This window comes from Bubalus bubalis, chromosome 13, assembly GCF_019923935.1.
Source record: "Bubalus bubalis isolate 160015118507 breed Murrah chromosome 13, NDDB_SH_1, whole genome shotgun sequence".
In the NCBI taxonomy this organism is placed as follows: domain Eukaryota; kingdom Metazoa; phylum Chordata; class Mammalia; order Artiodactyla; family Bovidae; genus Bubalus; species Bubalus bubalis.
The window spans coordinates 56,818,373-56,833,650 of NC_059169.1; the positions used below are offsets into that span (position 1 = coordinate 56,818,373).

Sequence of the window (15,278 nt, forward strand, 5' to 3'; positions counted from 1 at the left end):
ACTACCTTCAAGGGATGAAAAATGAGTGAGTCTCATTTTATTAGCAGCAGTGCTAATAAAAACACTAAGGCAAAGTAACACCCAAGTAGGTCTGTGCAAAGCGCTGTATGCTAGACCCTTCCAGTGTCCCATCTCCTGCAGTGCTGCGTGGTGGGTCCTTGGGTCATGCTCATTTCATAAAAGCAGGAGATGGAGGTTCAGGGAGGTTAAGCAACACACCCCAAAGCCAGTAATCGGAAGTGATGTGAACCCAGGTGGCGTGTGTTCAGAGCCCGTGTTCCCATTTTATTCAGGAAGACTACATAACCATTGATTGACATCTTTCCCTCTTACAATCATACACCTATTTTTACTCCAATAGAAACGACATCTATGATCAGTGTTGCCGACTCAAGCCCTGTCACTCTGGCAGGTCTGCAGGTAGAGGCGGGCACCCTGAGTGGTAGGTTTTCTTTCCCAAACCTCTGCAACCCAGGGGGGCTTCCTGGAGGAAATCAGTAGGAGCCTGCTGGTAGCTAGAGGAGAAACCTACTCTGAGAGATGGAAGAAACCATCTTTACAGAAACAGAAGGGCTGGGTACAGTGAAATAAGCTTTTCTGAAGCTTATTTCTGTACTGTGTGAGATTCCTCAGCATTTGTCACCTGTTCCAGAACTAAAGCAATTACCTAATGAGGAGTTTGGCAGTTTTTTTTCTTTTTTTTTTTAAACTTAACCAAAGAAGTATATCTCCTTTGGTCTTCCCAGGTATTTCACTGGTAAAGAATCTGCCTGCAAAGCAGGAGATGCAGGTTTGATCCCTGGGTCGGGAAGACCCCCTGGAGAAGGAAATGGCAACCCACTCTAGTATTCTTGCCTGGAGAATCCCGTGGATAGAGGAGCCTGGCGGGCTACAGTCCATGGGGTCACAGAGTCGGACACGACTGAAGCGACTTGTCAGGCACGCGCCAAGCATGCACGGTGCCTGTTTACAAGGCTGAGTTTGCTGGGGGCTGCGGGGAGAGGGATGGGTGGTAGGGCAGAGCGGAAGCCCCTGTGGGGTGGGGGAGGACATCCAGAGGGAGGGAGGTCCCTGGGTTCCTAGAGTAGCACCTGGACTGCAAAACTAGTGTTTTCAGTTAACTCTAGTCACGTGCACCAGGTGGGGGCAGGGGTGGGGGCGGTGGGCTTGTTAAAGGTCCGACTGCAGGGTCTCATGCCCCAAGTGTCTGAGTCAGTAGTTCTGGGGTGAGGCCTGAGACTCTGCGTTTTTAACAGGTTCCCAGGAGACGCTGAGGCTGCTGGCTGGGGTCTATGCTTGAAAGCCCACAGCTACAGAGCCAGCAGACGCAGAGGGTAATTAATCACTCTGCCCCAGGAAGTTCCAAATTTAGTGGGACACTGGAGCCCAGTTTTGATGACTACAAGAGGCTGCAGAGAAATGGTAGATGATGTGGGGGAAAGGATCAGGAAAATAATCAAAAGGGTATAAAATAAAATCAACCAGGAAAAATGATTTAATTCTTTGGGATAATGTCATTTGAAGAAGAGAATACTGTTTAATCAATATTTTCAATATATAAATGTTGACTGTGACGAAGGCATTCTCTACATCTCCAGGGCTGGGCCATGGTAAACAAAATTACAGCATCATAAGGCCGACTGTGATTAGGAATACTAAAACACACTAAGCTTTGAGCGAAAAGTGTGGCACTTCAGTTTCCAAAGCTACCTTGACTTAGATGGTTTAGATTCCATATAGAAAATTCCACTCTGTAAATTTCCTTCCAGCTGTTAGACTCTATAGTACCCAAGAATAAATGTGTTCCTATTTCAAAAGGATTCTGGAAGGAGTAAGGATGTAGTTGGAACAAACCAATTTTCCCTTAGGTTTTTTCCTTTCAGTTTCCCAAGTCAGTAACCTTGACTTCTGTTACCTTTCAGAGGATGCCGTTAAGATGTTTTTTTTCCTTTTAAAATACACTCCTTGTAGTTGTCTGTTCAGACAGTCAATTACCAGGGACTCTGTGCACTAGGGTTTTCATTTCTGCTCCAAACTTACTTTCAATGCAAAGTTTGTTCACTGGTGTTTTGATGCTATTATTTGAACTTTTATGAGTAAAAAATTCCTAGGTTTCTTCTGTAAATAAATACAATGAAGATATTTAAGTTATATATTAAATTCCACTTCAACTTTGTACTTTAACATACTTCTGTTGGATTAAAAAAAAATGTTCTTACCTCCTTGGGCAGAAATGTAGCACAGTGGATGTAAGGACCATCATCACTATTAACATTATAGCATTTTTGATACAAAAGATTACAGATAAATGTCAAAAATCACAGTGAGATATTTTTCAATTTCTCCGATTTATCTTGGCTGGAAAAAGGATGCCTTAGGATGAGTTTGGTTGAATTTTAGAACCCAGAGGACAAAAGTTTTCATCTCAGTTATTTCAAAATGAAATCATGCAAGCACCCATAGCCTCCCAAACACAAATCACATACGTCATGGGGAAAGCTGTCCTTGGATAAATGGCAGTGACAACCTTGGTTGTGGTGTGTATAATCATATATATATATATATACACATACACACACATATATGTACACACACACATTGCATTGTTATATAAGGATTGTGAAAGAATTACCTTAAGGTAATGATAATCTGAATTTTAAAAAGTGAGAACATTAGCATGGAAAAAATACTTATAGATCTTTACTAGGAACTGAGAAATTCTAGAAAAAGTTCAAAGTTCATATGCATTAAACACAGACTACTTAATTATTAACTTCTGACAATATTAAAATATATTATGCATTTATATTTAATATTTATATTTTATTATATACATTTCTATAAATTATATATATATTTAAGTATGTATATTTTATGCTTTTGAACTGTGGTGTTGGAGAAGACTCTTGAGAGTCCCTTGGACTGCAAGCAGATCCAACCAGTCCATCCTAAAGATCAGTCCTGGGTGTTCATTGGAAGGACTGATGCTGAGGCTGAAACTCCAATACTTTGGCCGCCTGATGCTAAGAGCTGACTCATTGGAAAAGACACTGATGCTGGGAAAGATTGAGGGTAGGAGGAGAAGGGGATGACAGAGGATGAGATGGCTGGATGGCATCACCAACTCAATGGACATGGGTTTGGGTGGACTCCAGGAGTTGGTGATGGACAGGGAGGCCTGGCATGCTGTGGTTCATGGGGTCACAAAGACTCGGATACGACTGAATGACTGAACTGAACTGAACTGATGTATATTTTAAAGCATTCATTCTTATCAGAAGTTTATAGACTTTTTGAAAGGATGCTAGAGATGGGACAGTTATCCTTGTGACTCAAAGCATTGACTGCAGACCGTCAGCATCACCATCAGTATCACCTGGGAACTTGCTGGAAATTGGGTGATGGCCCAGACCTATTGAAGGAGAAGTTGCATTTTAACAAGTCTCAGATAATTTGTATGTCTTTCAAATATTTAAAATTTGAAGATCCCTAGTCAAAATTGCGAGCGTGCTAAGTCGCTTCAGTAGCGTCTGACTCTTTGCGACCCTATGGGTCGTAGCCCTCCAGGCTCCTTTGTCCATGGGATTCTCCAGGCAAGAATACCGGAGTGGGTTGCCATGCCCTCCTCCAGGGCATCTCCCTTACTCAGGGATTGAACCCACGTCTCTTATGTCCCCTGAATTGGCAGGTGGCTTCTTTACCACTAGCGCCACCCTAGTCAAAATTATCAGGATTTTTTCTGCATTGTCTGCCAGAGGACAGTATATCTGTCTGCTAATTCAAACTATGTTTTTACTTTCTTGATGTATATAAACTAAATTTGATGATTCTAAAAGTCCTTATCAGATTTTAAGATTCCAATCAGATAGCAAAACCATCTGATAATCATCCCATTCTTCAAAAGGGACAAGAAGGCCATCTGTTCCTTTATTACACTGGGCTTTGATCAAAGTGGAAACATAAATGTTCAATACAATACCATCATAGTCACTTATTTAATATGTATTTTAAATTTGAAATCATAAGTTGTCCTAATAAATGATCTATATGCTATCAAGAAATAAAATCAATCATTATTTTAATAATGAATTCAGCAATTCTCTAAAAACAAAACATTTACTATGGCTCCAAAATACTTTTATTGGCACTGAAAGTGAAAGTCATGCCCAACTCTGCAGAATTCTGCAGGCTAGAGTACTGGGGTGGGTAGCCTTTCTCTTCTCCAGGGGATCTTCCCAACCCAGGAATTGAAACCAGGTCTCCCATATTGCAGGCAGATTCTTTACCCGCTGAGCCTCAGGGGAAGCCTAAGAATACTGAAGTGGGTAGCCTATCCCTTCTCCAGCAGATCTTCCCAACCCAGGGATTGAACAAGGGTCTCCTGCATTGCAGGCAGATTCTTTACCAACTGAACTTTGAGGGACATTTTCTCTTTTAAACATATTTAAATCCTGCTTTAAATTTTGCAGGACTCCAAGATCAATCCTGCCTGCCAAGTCAGCAGAGGAATTTTCCCTTCGTGAATGAGGCCGTTCCATTTAGGTTTCTGAAAAAGGTGCTCTCCCCATCACCCCACCCCCTGCCTCCAGGTACCAGGAGGGAAGACGCCCCCCCACATAAATATCCAGAAGTCTTCACAACTGAAAATGAATCGTAAGAACATATTACAGTTGATTGAAAAAAATCTCAGCTGAAATCAGGTATTTTAAAAACAGGAGGCAAAAGCAGCCACTTAACTAGTATTTAGAAGACCATTACGTACTGATGTAAGGGTATAATAGGAGGATTAAAATAGTAAATGAAGGGGAAATCTCTGTATAATAAGAGTACCCTTATCTCTTTGCATTAAAACATTGCAGTGTGCCTCTGGGCAAGGGGTGGCGCTGGGGAGGTGGGGGACTTGGCTCTAAATGGGAAAAAAGCTCAGGAAAGAAGAGACCTAAAGACAAACAGGCCTCTTTCACCTAGGTAGGACCACATTGATAGTCCATCCCATGTAATTTTAAAAGGGAAGCTTTATGTCTTAACTATAGAACTAAAACTTTAGTGACAGTAACATAGGTGGCTTCCTTGGTGGCTCAGACGGTAAAGAACCCAGCTGCAATGCAGGAGACCCAGGTTCGATCCCTGGGTCAGGAAGATCCCCTGAAGAAGGGCATGACAACCCACTCCAGTGTTCTTGCTTGGAGAATCCCCATGGACAGAGCAGCCTGGCAGGCTACAGTCCATGGGGTTGCAAAGAGTTAGACACAACTGAGCAACTAAACAATAACACATGTTGTAAATCATTTCCCTCGTATTCAGGGCAGCATCAGGGCGGCCCCATGCAGAAGGGAGACAGGCATGGACTCTGGAAAACCTGGATTCAGATCCCAGCTTTACCCTTGAAGCTCTGTGGCCTTAGACAAATTTATTCGCCTCTCTGAGCCTCTATTTTCTTTAACTGTAAATGTGTGTTTTTGTGAAGCTAGCAGAGCAGGTAAAGCACCCAGCATGAGGCCCGGCACATTTTAATGTGGTGAAAAACAGTACTTATTATGATCGTTATAATTACTCTTAGAGATATGAAAATGGCAAACACTATTTCTACAAAAACACCATTTTTTGCTTTCAAACCTCTTTATGGATATTTCCCAGCCCACGTCGAAACCAACTTACCTTAGTCACTTCTCCCATGGAGATGAGATTAACTTTCAAGTGACGAAAAACAGACTCATCACATTCAACCTACCAACTCTGTCACGTGTTGGATTTTTAAAGGCTAAGATGTGTCATCCAGCGATGTGTATTGAAAATCCTTTCCCATTTCTGCAATGTTTCCACCCCTCTCCTTTACATGGACTCAGGCAGGATTGATCCACACCTGGGCTGCATTAGAAGGGGCCCTGGAGAGATGGTATCAGCCCTGCAGGCTGCTAGAAGGGCCTCAGACCACTGTGAACATAACGTTTGGGACAGATGAAAGAGGTTAATTTACTACAAATGATTCCCCAGGGACCCTGAAATACTGGTCTTCCACCCTCTGAATGGGCTACATTGATGGGCTGTCCAGAAATTCTCCCACTGGTTGTACAGCCACAACTACAAACACACTGCAACTGGAGGCAAGGTTTTCTGTGTCCAAAGCATCCTCTGAGCTAACACAAGACAGTCAAACACAACGGTTTTACGATATATTTAAAATGAATCTTTCTGTGTCATTTCCAGGACTAAATCCTGGCTCTCTTAAAACAGGAAATATAGTTTTTATTGAATTTAAGTTGTTTTTTGGTGAAAAGAAAAGGAATTCAAATTCAGCTTTTCATAAACAGACACGTGGTCATTCTGCTTGTAAACGTACAGAATATAGCTGATACACATCACAATCAGATATGCATGTTATTTATTCACAAGCTTAATTGGTAAAATAGAAGACCACCTGTTTCAAATGCACTGACACCACAGACAGTGTATGAATCAGAAATACTTGGCCTACAGTATTTCATTCTATTTGGTTCAACCAAGAAAAACTATTAATACATTCTTAGATAGGAAAAGTGATGCTTTTTATATTTTGTGATAGCTTCACATTGATTCATTTTTTCAGAATATACTAAAATCAATTTAATCTAATTTGAACATGCTAATTTTTTTCTTTTGTTTCCTGAACACAGACTGTAGCTTAGGAAACCACCGTGTTATACCTAATCAATCCTACTTTGTACGTAAACCACAACACATTTCATATTTCATTTTAGAAGGTCATATTGAAAAACTGTATTGAAAAGTGACTCATCTGGTTCTGGATTTACATGGCAACATTTGAAACTAGTGGTCTAGCTGACATAGGGAGCCATGCAGAAAGAGTTAACAACAGGCATAGAAATACCAAAATAATTCTTGTGAACAGCAACTGCTGAAAGTAAAGAAAGAATGAGTAAAAATGAGTTTATCGTTTCAGTGTTGGTAATTCACTACTGAGTTCACGTGAATAAAATCAGTTTGTGTTAATAAAATCCATAAGATAATCACATAGACTATTGGCTTCAGAGTGATTGTATTCTATTTGATACATGCGGCATTAAAAAAAATCTACCTTGACATTTTAAAAAAGAAGGTCAGGAAAAAGTACTTTCTCCAATTTCCTCAATAATTCAGTTTTATTTTAAAGTCCAGGTAAAAACTCTGGGACCAGTTTACCTTTTATAATTTCATGGCCATGTTACACCCCTTCCTTTCCCCTGACAATATCAATCCTCCAAACAATAAAAAAGCATAAGCCCCGCCTTCAAATAAAATACTTTAAAAAAAACCCCATCCCAAATAAAACAAAATAATATTGAGCAAAGAACTCAATTGCTTTTAAAAAGGTGAAAACACTGGTGACATTATTTTCACTTCAATCACTTAACTCATCTAAGTGAATGCTTCAGAGTGCTCCTGTGGCTCGAGAGAGACTCCAGCAGAAAGGATGGAAGGAGTGCGTCTCAACGGTCCGGCCAGGCAGTGGGAGTGCTTGGTAAATTCCCGCAGGCTCCTCCTAGGTGGAAAGCCCGCTACACGTCGCTGGGAGACCGAGCTCTCTGGGACAGGCTGGGCGGGACGCAGCCACAGCACACGAGGCAGAGGGCCTTCTGGATCTCCTGGTTTCTGAAAGCATATATGACGGGGTTGATGATGGAGTTGTAGGTGGCGGGCAGGAGGGTGGCGTAGGTGTAGATGGAGGGGTACGTGTAATCAGCGATCAAGGAGTAGAGGGTGAAAGGCATCCAGCAAGCAGCGAAGGTCCCCAGGATGATGGCCAGGGTGGAGATCCCCTTCCGGGTGGTCACGTAGTGCGAGGTGGCCAGGAAGTGGTGCTGCAGGGCGATCTGATGGGCGTGCCGCATGACGATCTTACAGATCTGGATGTAGAGCTGCAGCATGAGTGCGAAGGTGAAGAGGAAGGAGACGGACAGGATGGCAGCGTTGTTCTTGGTGAGAGGCCTGACCACACTGCAGGTGGACTCGTCCCGCAGGCAGTTCCAGCCCAGGACCGGCAGCAGGCCCAGGCAGATGGAGGTCCCCCAGAGCATGAAGAGCATGACGTAGGTAAACGTGACCGTCCTCTCTGAGTGGTAGGTCAGGGCGTAATACAGGGAGAGGTAGCGGTCAACTGTGATGGCCAGCAAGCTGCAGACGGAGGCAGAGAAAGAGGCCACGATGAGTCCGATGGTGACCAGCTTGGTGGCCTCTGACTGAAGCAGGTAGGCAAACACGAAATTGACAATGAGTCCGATGCCAGCCAGCAGGTCTGCAAGCGCCAGGCTGCCTATCAGCAGAAACATGGGTGCCCGCAAGCTGGGGTTATGGAAGATGATAAGGACCACGATGGCATTTTCGCAGGAGATGAGGGTTCCCGAGGTACATAAGACAATGTCCCAGGGGTTAACCACCAGCTCCGGCTCCGGCTGCAGGACAGGGACCTGGGAGGAGACCTCCGCCGAGATGTTCCCGGAGGCACCGGCATCTACAAACTCCCGAGGCAGCCCGCTTACATTGACTTTCGGGTCTTCATTCATTTTAACCCCTGTCCTCTTCAACGAAAAGACAGGCTGTTTAGTGTTGAGATAGGGCAGGGCGACAATCCCACATCATGCAAAAACCACACCAACAGCGAGCCAGCCCTACTTAGACACTGCCCCCAAATGCCACAAGCTTCCCAAATCACAACGTGGTAAGAAATACGACAAAAGCCAAAGTCTCCGTGGCTTAAAACCCATCACCACCACAACAAAAATGCCGTTTTGGCGCTGGGGGACACCCGGGAAGGGACTTGCACACAGGTGCGCGAGCGGGGCAGGCACACGCGGGACAGCGGCGGTCTGTTTGCTCAAGTACTGAGGACACACGTGAAAATGTGTCTCGCGTGCCGCCAACGAGCGGCCGCCTGGCACCGGGGCTGCCGCGAGGGGTGGGGGGGGGAACCGCGCCGCGGCGACAGCTCTCCAGCCGGGTCGGGCTGCCATCCTCGCTGGAACGTTCAAAACTCCCACCCTCCAGGCGCCCGGTGCGCGCGCACATTCACACCCCAGCCAGAACAAAGGGGGTCCCGGCCGCTCCCCCTCACCCCGCCCCGCCGCCCCGTGCGCACGGGGCAGTCGCCGCAGAGCCACCAAAGGAAGGCGCGCGCGATGGAGATGTGGACACGGACGGACAGACAGATGCCCAGGCACCGCGGCGGACGCGAGGGGACGCGAGGGGACCCACAGGGCGCGGGTACATCGCGGGGGTCACCTTGGCGCGCCCAGGCCGGGGGGGAGGGCTCCTCCGCTGCTCCCAAAGCGCTACCCGGGTCGCATGTCGGCGCCCGACCCGCGGGGCGAGGGGCGGTGGCCGCTCGCGGGGCCTGGCCGGGAGGGCGGGGGCGCGTTCCGCGCCAGGTGAGCAGCGGCGGCAGGTGAGCGACGGGCTCGGCTCGCGCGCCCGGCTCTCCCCGCCCGGCCGCTCGCTCTCCCCGCCCGCGCGCGCCACCGCCCCCGCGCGCGCCGCCGCCGGAGCCCCGGGAGGCCGGCGCGCGCCCAACGGGTCGGGGCTGCGCTGGGCGCGCGGGCGGGGAGAGCCCCCCACCGCCGGGTGCGGGCGAGAGGAGCCGGACTCCAGGAACTGCAGTGTCACGGTGGCCGCCGCCGCCCCGCATCCCACTCGGGGCTCTCACGGCGCGGGGGCGGGACAGCGCCGCCCCGGAGCCCCGTGACCCGTTTCGTTCCCGAGGTCCCCCTGGGGCGTCCCGGTCTCCAGGGCCCGCTTCTCCATGCCTTTCCCTAAACTGCTACCTTCACGCCCAAAAGAACTGCCTAGGGTGGTACTCAGGATGGTCAGGTGGGATGGGGCGGGGGTGAGCAGGTTTAGGGAAGCAGGGTCTTTGATTCAGCCAGCTGTTTTCGGAATTGCAGTTGACCACACTGCAGTTCTGATCCCCAAGGGACCCCCTTCCTTAGGTGCGTCCTGGACCTAGCTTTTTTTTTTTTAATCACTATTTCTTGGGAATATTTGCTTCACAGGATATAGGGTGCTGCTACGTGAATCATCATCATTATCATCAAATTGCACTTATTAAGTGTTCCCCAAGCTGTGTTTTCCAATGGAAATCATTTACAGACTTCCTGCAGAAGCAGATGCCGGCCAAAACCCAATTCATTGATGCACTGAAGTGGTAATGTTAGTTTATCTTTTCATTTGAACACATTCAATAGTTTCTAAGATTGAGAACCTGATGGCTATTTGCTCTTATGAGCCTGTCTCCTCTGGATGTAAAATTCAGAGCACCTGGGAGATCCTAAGTTTAAAGATGGTCTCTCTTTCAAAATGGGAGAAGGAAAAGGCATGATACTCTGGTCTTTCCCCATCAGCAGTGAAGGTTTCCCCAGCTACCTTTCTCTACCCTGAGGTGGGGGGAATAGTTTCTGTGTGAATAAAGGTGGTCTTCAGGGCATAGGACCCTAGAACTAACTCCTTCCTGCACACGCATCCTCCTCTGGCCGCCCCATCTTCCCTCTGAACTCACTGTCATTCCTTACTCCTGCCCTTCAGGCTCACCCACCAGGATTCTCCCTCCTCCCCGCTCCTCCCCTCTCCTGTCAATCAACCCCTGCCTCTGCAAGATCACCCCAGCTCTCTCTGCACCCCAGGTCTCAACTGCAAACCAGTGGTTCTGGGGCGGAGCCCAGATTCTGCATTGGCAGTCCTCTTTGCCAGTGATCCGGATGCTGCTGGCCCATGGATCAAGAAGCAAGGTTCTGTGGCATTTTAAGAATGGCTTGTATCTCATGGAGAAGCACGATGAGGGCTGGGCATGCAAATCCAGTAAGCCGTGGTCTCTGCTCACAGGCAGGTACAGTCTGGTGGTGACGGACACATAAAAAGCAGAAGTAATACCAGGTAGCAAATGAGGTAATGTAGGGATATGCATCTTCCTCTCAACTGTTAGGCGGTGAATCAAAGCGTTTTTAGAAAAAGGCGAGGAACAGTCACTTAAACATACAGATAGCTGTTTCAGTATGACACAGTTCAAACCACCTGCCAACATTTTAGGAGCCTCGCTTCAGCAGAGCGGTTTAGGGAAAGTGAGTGACAGCACCAGCCAGCCACTGCTCTCATCAATAATACAGAGTCTGGCCCTGACCTACAGGGCTTACAGCCGTGGGATTTCACGCCCTCTTTAATGTGTTTAGGAAATAAGAAAAAAGAATGGAGGCTTGCAGGACTTCCCTGGCGGTCCAGTGGTTAAGACTCCACGCTCCCAATGCAGCGGATGTGGGTTCGGTTCCTGGTGGGGGAACTAGGATCCAGGATGCCACATGGTGCAACAACAACAACAACAACAACAACAAAAAGATAAAATAAATAAATAAATAAAATAAAGAATGGAAGATTGAGAAGAGAAAGGGTAATAGATGGGTGGCAGAGATGTGCAGGTTTATGCAGTTTTGAGACCTGGAAAGCATTAAAGGAAGAAACAGAAGACTCATGTGGGGCTTGGATACAGCTCAATGGTGAAACCTGGGCGCCAGGGGCCAGGGCAGCTCCTCCAATGGCCAAGGTCAGCCGTGCATTCACCGTCCTGCTGTTACTCCTTCCCCTTGGAAGGCTGCTTGTAACACAAAGAAGAATTTAAACATGACCAGATTTCTATGTTTATCAGTGTATTTGTCAGGACTTCTGTTGCCAGGGGGCAGACATGCAATTCAGACCAACTTGATTTAAAATGGATGCTGCTGTCTGGCACGGCTGGGGAAGGTCCTGAGAGACTCAGAGTGGAGGAGAAGCTCCAGGAACAGGATCCGACCTGTGTGCCGAGTTCCTTCATCAGCCCATCTCTGCCAGCCTCGAACTGTCCTTTCCTAGACCAGCATCTCCCGCGCAGCCATGAACGTGGCCTCAGGCAGCCCCAGGCTGGCACACTGAGACCGTCTTCCCAGCTGGCAAGAGAGATTGCCGCACACTCTGGCCCAGCCTTCAGTAACGCGCAAGGCTGTGTTCTCAGTTCGCCTCACCCCCGTTACGGGACACTGCAGCAGACACCCTCAGTGTGTGACATTTACTTTCTTCTCACTCCTTATCTTCTTGGTCATTTTTTTTTCTATAACTTCGGCAAGAGATTGTGTAGGAGGTAAAGCATCTTGCCGCTCCTTGACTCCTTCAGCAAGTCAAAGAGATGGGGGATGCTCAATTTACACCCCAAATTCTGCAAGGTGTGTACATGGGATGTGACAACATGTGGCTGGAAGTGCTCTAGCAGTGGTCTTGCTAACAGTAAAGGAGGATGACCAGCTCTATGTTTTCGTCCCTGGACGATGCCTGCCTAACCCACAGGCATGTATGGGCAGGTAATCAATGCTTACTTTGCTTGGCAGTAGACTAGACCTGTCCTAACCCTTGATTATCTAAGGCTTACGTTTCTGATTGCTTCATAGTCAACCGAGTTTACGTCGATTATGTAAAATCAGTGATACCCAGAAACTGGCATTTCGTGGGTTGGTAAGTTTCCCCACCGGCTGAAGCAACAACAAAAAAGAGTGACTGACCTGGGGACTTTTATTTTGTTCCATAAGTTCATTTAAGCAAGTGCACTTCTAATTACTTTAATTATTATTTCAAAAGGAGAGAGAGACAATTTTAGGCATTCGAAAAAGGACATATCTCAAACAAAAGGGTAGTGCTTTTTTTTTTTCTTTTTAAGGATTGTGCTTTTACATGAAATACATCTTGTTTTATGAAAACTCAACACAGTGTTCTAAATTTTCTCATTTCCACTAGCTGGGTGGAAACTGCCAGAGCACAGATTTGGTTGGAGGATGACTCTTTTTATTTTATTTTATTTTTAAACCTGAAACACTGTATTAGTTTTGCCAAACATCAAAATGAATCTGCCACAGGTATACATGTGCTCCCCATCCTGAACCCTCCTCCCTCCTCCCTCCCCACACCATCCCTCTGGGTCGTCCCAGTGCACCAGCCCCAAGCATCCAGTATCGTGCATCGAACCTGGACTGGCAACTCGTTTCATACATGATATTACACATGTTTCAATGCCATTCTCCCAAATCTTCCCACCCTCTCCCTCTCCTACAGAGTCCATAAGACTGTTCTATACATCAGTGTCTCTTTTGCTGTCTCGTACACAGGGTTATTGTTACCATCTTTCTAAATTCCATATATATGCGTTAGTATACTGTATTGGTGTTTTTCTTTCTGGCTTACTTCACTCTGTATTATAGGTTCCAGTTTCATCCACCTCATTAGAACTGATTCAAATGTGTTCTTTTTAATGGCTGAGTAGTACTCCATTGTGTATATGTACCACAGCTTTCTTATCCATTCATCTGCTGATGGACATCTAGGAGGATGACTCTTTTTAAAAAACACTTATTTATTTATTTGGCTATGCTGGGTCTTCACTGCGGGCATGGGATCTTTGATCTTCCTTACAGCATGCAAAATTTTCTGGTTGAGGCCTGTGAACTCAGTTGCAGGATATGGGATCTAGTTCCCTGACCAGGGATCAAACCCAGGCCCCCTGAATTGGAAGTGCAGAGTCTTAGCCACTGGACCACCAAGGAAGTCCCCTGAGGATAACTCTTAAGAAGCACTGAGGGATGTGATAATTTTGTATCCACTCAAAGGGAGCCTAGAAGAGATTGAATACTTTTTGTCAACTCAGTAGGGAAAATGTACAGGTCAAGTTTCAGAAGGTACAAGTTTTCATTTAGGCACCCAGGTTACCAAGCTTTGTTACTCTCCTCTCCAAGCTGATGGCCTGTGCTCATGGAACACCCACTCTGTGCCGGGCTCTGAACCACGAGCTCTTCAGAGGAAGTAGAGAACCCTGCTGCCAGCATGTTGGAGCTTGTCTTCAGGGGAAGTGACTAGCCAGCCATGACCCTCACAGAGTGACAGTCACTCCTCTGCAGATGCACCCTGGTTTGGGGAGATTTATATTAACCAGGGGGCTTCCCCAGTGGCTCAGCGGAAGAGAATCTGCCTACAATGGAGGAGCTGCAGGAGACACAGGTTCGATCCCTGGGTCAGAAGATCCCCTGAAGAAGGGCATGGCAACCCACTCCAGTATTCTTGCCTGGAGAATCCCATGGACAAAGAAGCCTGGTGGGCTATAATCCATGGGGTTGCAAAAAATCGGACATGAATGAAGCAGCTTAGCACGCAGGTACATATTAACCAGGCTGATGCATTCAGTCAAAAGGCCAACTATCATATAAATATTTACAGTCTCAGAAGCCAGGTGTGAGCAGACTTGTGCGCCCTGGAGCAGTAAACAACTTGCCTTTGTTCCCTATTTGTAAAACTGAGGGTGTTAACAGCATCTATTCCTAGGGCTGGTGTAAACCGCACGGTATGCTTATCCCAGCCTGGCAGAAAGCTACGGTCTGTCAGTGACAGCTACCGTTACTAACAGTTGTGGCCACTGTTTTCCATCGTCTCCCTGACACCCTTTGTGAATGGGGATCCACGGGAATCCTGTTCTCGCAGCCGGATTGACCAAGTGCCTCAGCATCCTCTTTGGGGCTATCACTCACAAACACCCGGACTGTCAGGAAATTCTGTTGACTCTCCCATTGAAATACACCCAGAATCCATAACTGCCCAAACTTCGAAGTAGCCAAGATCCCCTACCATGTGTGAATGGAAAAGTAAACTGTGGTCTATCCAGATAATGGAGTACCCTCAGTGCTAAAAAGAAAGACGCTCTCGTGCTTCCCTGATGGTCTAGTGGTTAAGAGTCCACCTGCCAATGCAGGGGACACGGGTTCGATCCCTAGCTGGGGAAGATCCCACATGCCTCGTGGCAGCTAAGCCAGTGAGCCACACTACTGAGCCCCTGCACCTAGAGCCCGTGCTCTGCAACAAGAAAAGCCCGAGCACCACAACTAGAGAGTAGCCCCGCTCGCTGGAACTAGAGAAAGCCAATGAGCAGCAGCAAAGACCCAGTGCATCCAAAAATAAATAAATGATTTTTTTTAATGAGGTTATTAGGGTGGACTCTAATCCAATACAGCTAGTGTCCTTATAAGAAGAGGAGATGAGGGCACAGACTCACACCGCAAGAGGAAAAACCATGTGACAGCTGGGAGAAGGTGGGAATTGCTCTGGCCAAGCCGCCCACTCAGTTCCAGGCATGCCGAGCCCTGCGGCATGCAAAGCTGACTTTATATCCTCTTGGTGTTCAGAGGTGACAAACTCAGCCTCCCCAGTTTGTCTCCTTGTGGTTTATCCAAGTCTCCTGTACGTGTCTGTCTCTG

At 46.9% G+C, this 15,278-nt stretch overlaps 1 protein-coding gene across 2 annotated transcripts; it reads right to left on the minus strand.

The window, feature by feature from the left end:
* Positions 1-6,225: 6,225 nt before the first annotated feature.
* GPR12 (G protein-coupled receptor 12) lies at positions 6,226-9,386 on the minus strand. 2 transcript variants are annotated; one of them, XM_044927300.2, is made up of 2 exons: positions 9,256-9,386; positions 6,226-8,548 (listed from the first exon to the last, which is right to left on the minus strand). In XM_044927300.2, exon 2 carries the CDS (start codon positions 8,538-8,540, stop codon positions 7,536-7,538), a length of 1,005 nt encoding a protein of 334 aa, XP_044783235.1. In that variant the 5' UTR covers positions 8,541-8,548; positions 9,256-9,386; the 3' UTR covers positions 6,226-7,535. The 2 variants fall into 2 exon arrangements, with proteins under 2 accessions (XP_044783235.1, XP_025118648.1); XM_025262863.3 differs by having other exon boundaries at positions 6,226-8,555; positions 9,256-9,384.
* Between the last annotated feature and the right edge of the window lie 5,892 nt (positions 9,387-15,278).

Excerpts from the sequence above, each read along its gene's own strand:
- GPR12 (XM_044927300.2), bottom strand. The coding sequence starts at position 8,540 with ATGAATGAAGACCCGAAAGTCAATGTAAGCGGGCTGCCTCGGGAGTTT.